General features: G+C 47.1%; 1 protein-coding gene across 2 annotated transcripts in view; it reads left to right on the top strand.

Moving 5' to 3' along the window:
* The first annotated feature begins 332 nt into the window (after positions 1-332).
* The window catches only part of TMEM150C (transmembrane protein 150C), an 86,342-nt gene continuing 80,674 nt past the window's right edge, over positions 333-6,000 (top strand). Inside the window, exon 1 of one of the 2 annotated variants that reach the window (XM_031664565.1) lies at positions 333-609. In XM_031664565.1, the coding sequence (XP_031520425.1) occupies positions 530-609 (80 nt within the window). In that variant the 5' untranslated portion in view covers positions 333-529. Of the gene's footprint in view, positions 610-751; positions 878-6,000 lie in introns of those variants that run through there. The other variant, XM_031664566.1, reaches the window with a different exon arrangement.

The following is a 6,000-nucleotide window of genomic DNA, read 5'->3' as shown; positions in this document are numbered from 1 at the left end:
GATAAAGGAGAGCCCCCTGTGGGAGGCCAGAGAGGCTGTGTTTGGAACCTAGGCTCATCATGAGCCTGAGATAAAAGTGGCATTGATCCATGCTGCTGCAAGAGATCACTGACATGGTGCCATGGGGTCCCATGGTAGGTTGGGGGTCTGGGGTGGGGGAAGCTGTCAAAACGCTGATGAACATAGTTTATGACGGACTAAGACGAGACCCGGGGAGGAAAGCTGCAAGCTGGCGCTGGGAGGGCGGCCTTGGTGTCTGCTGTTCATTGCCAGGGTCAGAAGTTGGCTCTGTGTTTGTTCAACAGGATGGTAAAACAAAAACAAAACAAACAAACAAACAAACAAACGCGGGACAGCGCTGAGTGGAGGAGAACTACATTCAGCCAATGGGCATGAAAACGAATTTTAGCTGCTTTGTGCAAAAACCCTAGGTGTGCGGACGAAAGGGAGCCAGGCAGAAGGTTACAACAGGTCAGGAATAAATAACCACCAGGCGGAGGATCCCAGATTCCGTCCTTCCTTTTGTTGGATGAGGAGTGCCAGGCAAACGCGTCCACAAAGGCTTCGGAAGGAAGCGGCTCGCCTGTCCACACCCGGCTCCTGCCCCGGGTGACTATTAGGGGCCCCGGGGGGTGGCATAAGCCCGAGACCCAGGGGATCAACTCTCCCCGAAGGCCTAGCAGCGGGGACCCCAGAATAAGTCGGGGGCGGGCCCCGGCGCGGCAGGAGGGGGCCGGGCGGGCGGGCGAGCAGATCCCACCCCTTCCTGAAGGAAGCGCCCTCCCCGCCGCGACTGCTGCCGCCGCCGCCGCCGCCACCGCCACCGCCGCAGGTCACAGCCCCTCGAGGCGATAGCGGCCCCGCCGCACCAGAGCAGGTAGGCGCGGCGCCCCCTCCCCTGCCCGGGCCCGTCGCGCAGCCAGGGGGCGTCCGGCCCGGCCCCGCGCGCAGCCCGCAGGCGGAGACCGGGGACGGCGGGGGCTGCAGCGCGGCTGGGGCGGCTGGGTCCGCCCGGCTGCGGGGCCCTGCTCGGCTGCGGCCCCCTCCCATAGCGTCCTGGGCGCGGGGCCTCGCGCTCGAGCCCTCCGCGGGCGCACGCTTCCCGGCGAGTCCCGGAGTCTGTGCCGGCTCTGCCTCGCGCGCTGCGAACGCCCGAGCCGGCGCGCCTTGGTCCCAGCAGCCGCAGTGCCGCCAGCCCGCTCGCCCGCTGCGGCCCCGGCCCCGGCCCCGTCCTTTGACAGGTGTCCCCACCCCATCATCTCGTTATTGGGTGGACTCGGGTGAGAAGCGACCCCAAGTTTGACCTCCCGGTCCCTGCACTTTGGCGTTAGCCAGGTCAGGCTGGCTCGGAAAGCAGGGGATCCGGGAAGGAGGCACTAACTTGCTTTGCCCTGTGTACCGCCCTCCACTCTAAATGCACAGTCTTCTTTCCTTTCCTGGGTGCACACTTGGGAAGAAATGGGAGTTTTGGTTTTTCGGCGGGAGGCCGTGGTAGGTGGGTTACCTAGGCTCTTTGGTAATCCGCTGCAATGAAAAGTGATCAGCTTTGGGTTCTGGAGAGAGTCCTTGAGTGGTTTTCCCCTCAAATGAATCAAATGGAGAATGAGAGGGTTTTCCCATTTTAAATTCATACTCCTTTTCTCTCTACTCATTCCTTTCCTCCACCCCTACTCCTGCAGCACTTTATGATGTCCCAAACATTTCACTGATCCTTTTGGTCAGATTTATTCCGGCCACACCGCCTTTCACGGTCGGGCCAGGATTGTGACTGCATGTGGGAACATAGCTCAGGTAGAATGGAAGTCCATCTTCCCGAGTGAACCCATTCCGATGTCCTACATGCGAGGTCCTATTGGGGAACCAGATATACTAATGCCATGTTGAAAAATAAAACCAAACAGTTATTGGATCTAAAACAATAACAAAGCCTAAATGGCAGGATCAGTTTCTGCTTCTTTCTCTGCTTGAACCAAAGACATTTTAATAGTGCAGGGCTTTACCTCCATTCTGGGCAGCAGTTCATCGAAAGGATAGTTGAGTGTGGATGTATAAACTCCATCGTAGCAGTCATTAAACTGGCCTGCTTAAAGTTTTCTATCAAGGAAGAATTGTTAGGCTCATATATGTGACCTATCAAAGAATTTTAGTCTCAGCTCTCATGTATCAAATCCCAAACTTTTTCTTGTATGTGTTCTAGAGACTCCATACTTCCAGGATTAACTATAGTTGTCATCTATTAATGAGCTAGAAATGTGAGTTTAATCTTCAAGGCATAAGCATAGGAATTTTAATGGTGCGTTCTTTATACATTATTTAATAAATGTTGCAAGTCCCCCAAGTTGGAAGCTTACAAACTGGATATGGTAAATAAAAGGGTAAAGAAGTTTTGCTAACAATAATGACTAGTTGATAGATGTTATGACATTCGCAAATATATTAACGTATTTGAAAAACACTTTAATGCATGTTTATTATAATCTGCCATTAGCTGAATGCAATCTGTTTGGATTATTTAAATCGGCATTTAAGTCTTCAGAGCAATTGCTTAATTCATGCATTTCTCACAAATGCCTTTTCCCTGTTGCTTTGTGGGGGGATAATTTGCTCTATGGAGTAATTTTTTTTTTTTTTGCATGAACACAATAATGCGTTATATTTAGCCTTTGTTGTAGATCTACCACAATCATGTTCACAATGACCTTGCAGGGGTTTTTGTGCTCACCTTACCTGCTTTGCAGTTGTCAAGAGGGAAGGCCCTTTGCTTTACACTCTTGTCTATCTTCCTGCGTTGTCTCCCTTGTGACCCACACCTCTTTAGTACAGTGGGTCAGATTAGCAAGGCAGCCTGGAGTCATGAGAGAGGAAAAACTAGCTGGCCCCTGCAATCTCAGCCATTTGGTTTCACTGTAATCTGGCCATTTGGGATCAGTTCAGTAACCAATTAAGCAAAACAAATACTGACAAGATAATGTATTACTTCTCAGTCATCCGCTTTCACAGAAGAATCGGTAGCGCTCAGAATCAGCACTACAGTGTGATTAGGTTCTGGTTAGGGTCAAATGATATGTATGCTGAAGTTCCCAAAACATTGTACAAAGTCCAAGTGTTATTGAATCTGGATCTAAGTTCATGAAAAGAGTAGGACTAGACACAGGTGTGTAATAAGTGTGTCCCTACTTTTTTGTTTGTTTTTGAGACAGAGTCTCACTCTCTCACCCAGGCTGGAGTGCAGTGGCACAATCTCAGCTCACTGCAACTTCTGCCTCCCGGGTTCAAGTGATTCTCCTGCCTCAGTCTCCCAAGTAGCTGGGATTACAGGCGTCCGCCACCATGCCTGACTTTTTTTGTTTGTTTGTTCTTCTTTTTTTTTTTTTGTATTTTTAGTAGAGATGGAGTTTCACTATATTGGTCAGGCTGGTCTTGAATTCCTGACCTCAATGGAACCACCCACCCTGGCCCCCCAAAGTGCTGGGAATACAGCCATGAGCCACCGTGCCCAGCCCCTGTCACACACGTCCCTGTGAAGAGAGTCCACCAACAGGCTTTGTGTGAGCAACAAGGCTGTTTATTTCACCCGGGTGCAGACGGGCTGAGTCCGAAAAAGGAGTCAGCAAAGGGTGGTGGGATTGTCATTAGTTCTTACAGGTTTTGGGATAGGTGGTGGAGTTAGGAGCAATGTTTTGTGGGCAGGGGGTGTATCTCACAAAGTACATTCTCAAGGGTGGGGAGAATTACAAAGAACCTTCTTAAGAGTGGGGGAGTGCAAAGAACCTTCTTAAGGGTGGGGGAGATTGCAAAGTACATTGATCAGTTAGGGTGGGGCAAAAATAAATCACAATGGTGGAATGTCATCAGTTAAGGCTGTTTTCATTTCTTTTGTGGATCTTCAGTTGCTTCAGGCCATCTGGATGTATACGTGCAGGTCACAGGGGATAAGATGGCTTAGCTTGGACTCAGAGGCCTGACAGCCCTTACTTATTTTAACTATAAATTTTTACTCCTGGAGCTGATGGTGCCATGTATCCTTATATTTTTTCATAGTTGTTTAACTATTTTCGAACTTATTCATAAATTATTGGAACTTTAAGTTATTGTTATCACCAAATATCATTTCCTGGTATGTTTAAAAATTTTTTTTTTTTCTGGTGTGTTTAGATTTTGAAAGACAACTTGTGGCAATGGAAAATCAATCATCATGCAAAGAGATTTTAGATCAGCTATTTGGAATATTTTGAGATAATTGTGAAATCTTTGGCAGTAGCCTTCAAATTCAGCCCCAAACTGTTCTGAGTCAACCCAGCTCTGGTAGGTAGGGCTTGAAGCTCTTTTACCAAGTGAGAAATGAATATTTTCCTTTTTGGCATCTATAAACAGCCTGTTCCAGATCAGTGCTGTCCAAAAGAACTTTCTGCACTGATGGATGTGTTCTATAATCTGTCCAGTATGATAGCCATGAGCCACATGTGGCTATTGAACACCTGAAACGTGGGCTAGTGTAATTGAGGAACTGAATTTTAAATTTTATTTAGCCTTAATTAATTTAAATAGCCACATGGGGCTAGTGGCTACCATATTGGACAGTATAGTTCTAAATTTTCTCCCCACATTTCCTAGAGAGATAGCACTTAAGGGCAATTATCTTTTAATTAGAAAAAAATAGTGGCAGTTGGCATTGATAATACCAGAATTGAGATTTGACTTCTTAATCCTATTGCTATGAAAAACCACTTGTGAGGCCACATGCAGTGTCTCACGCTTGTAATCCCAGCACTTCGGGAGGCTGAGGCGGGTGGATCATGAGGTCAGGAGTTCGAGACCAGCCTGTCCAATACAGTGAAACCCGTCTCTACCAAAGATACAAAAAAAATTAGCTGGGCATGATGGCAGGCACCTGTAATCCAAGCTACTTGGGAGGGTGAGACAGGAGAATGCTTGGACCCGGGAGGCGGAGGTTGCAGTGAGCCAAGATCATGCCACTGCACTCCAGCCTGGGTGACAGAGCTAGACTCCATATCAAAAAAAAAAAAAAAAAAAAAAAAGAAGAGGAAGAAGAAAAGAAAAACCACTTGCACTTGCTCTGAAGAAGATATTTTGTGGTGAAGTTCAACTCTACTCTAAAAACAGTTTCTCTTTTTAATTTCTGTATGTCTGCTAGCCCCAATAATAAGCATCACCCAGAGTTGTTTAGATGCTTGGCCCCTCATGTTAATGTTCATGAACTGGAGCTTATTTGCTATTTTGCACATTATAGATCATGTATTCTTAGAGTCAGTTTCTTTACGTTTCAATTTTTCAAGGGAGAGGAGGTTCAGGGAAAGGTAGGAAGTAGGTAGTGATGCACATCTTTCGCGTTCTTCCCTTGATTACAATCACAGAGACCCTGTGAAAAGTCTGACAAATGGGTACTCCTGGCTCCAGGAGCAGCTGAAGTCTCTGCCTCTGTTGGGCCCTTCTTGTCTGGTTTCTTTCTCTTGGGTTTCAAACCCAGATCCTCTTGCTCAAGTCCAGCCTGTGGAGATTACCAAATCCACTTAAGGTATAACCTACCATTTTATGGGATTTGATTTAGCATCAACCATGTTGTTTCCATTTTTAAACTAATTTGCTCTGATTAAAGCCATTATTTTGATCATGGAGAGGGACATGTTGTTAATTAGACTGTTTTACAAGACGCTGCCTCTCATGTTTCTTGGGTGAGTGATGCCCCTCACCCAGCATAGGTATCTAGGGTACTTCTCTCCAGGCCAGAGCTCAGGGTCCTGGGGGTTCCCCTCCTCTGGAAGGGACTCTCCCTCAATCAACTATTTAAACATTTATTGACTGTGTTTGTGTCAACTAAAGTATAGATTGAAATAACCCCCAGATTTTCCCTGTCTTGAAGGTATTAACACCCCGTGATAACATTTCCCAGATTAGTGTCCATCCCATAGGGTGATGGGGATGCTTGAATAAATGCTCCATGTGTTCTTTTTTATTTATTTATTTTGGAGATTTACAATG

This window comes from Papio anubis, chromosome 3 (assembly GCF_008728515.1).
Source record: "Papio anubis isolate 15944 chromosome 3, Panubis1.0, whole genome shotgun sequence".
Taxonomy (NCBI): Eukaryota; Metazoa; Chordata; class Mammalia; order Primates; family Cercopithecidae; genus Papio; species Papio anubis.
This window is presented reverse-complemented; position numbering and strand designations above follow the sequence as displayed.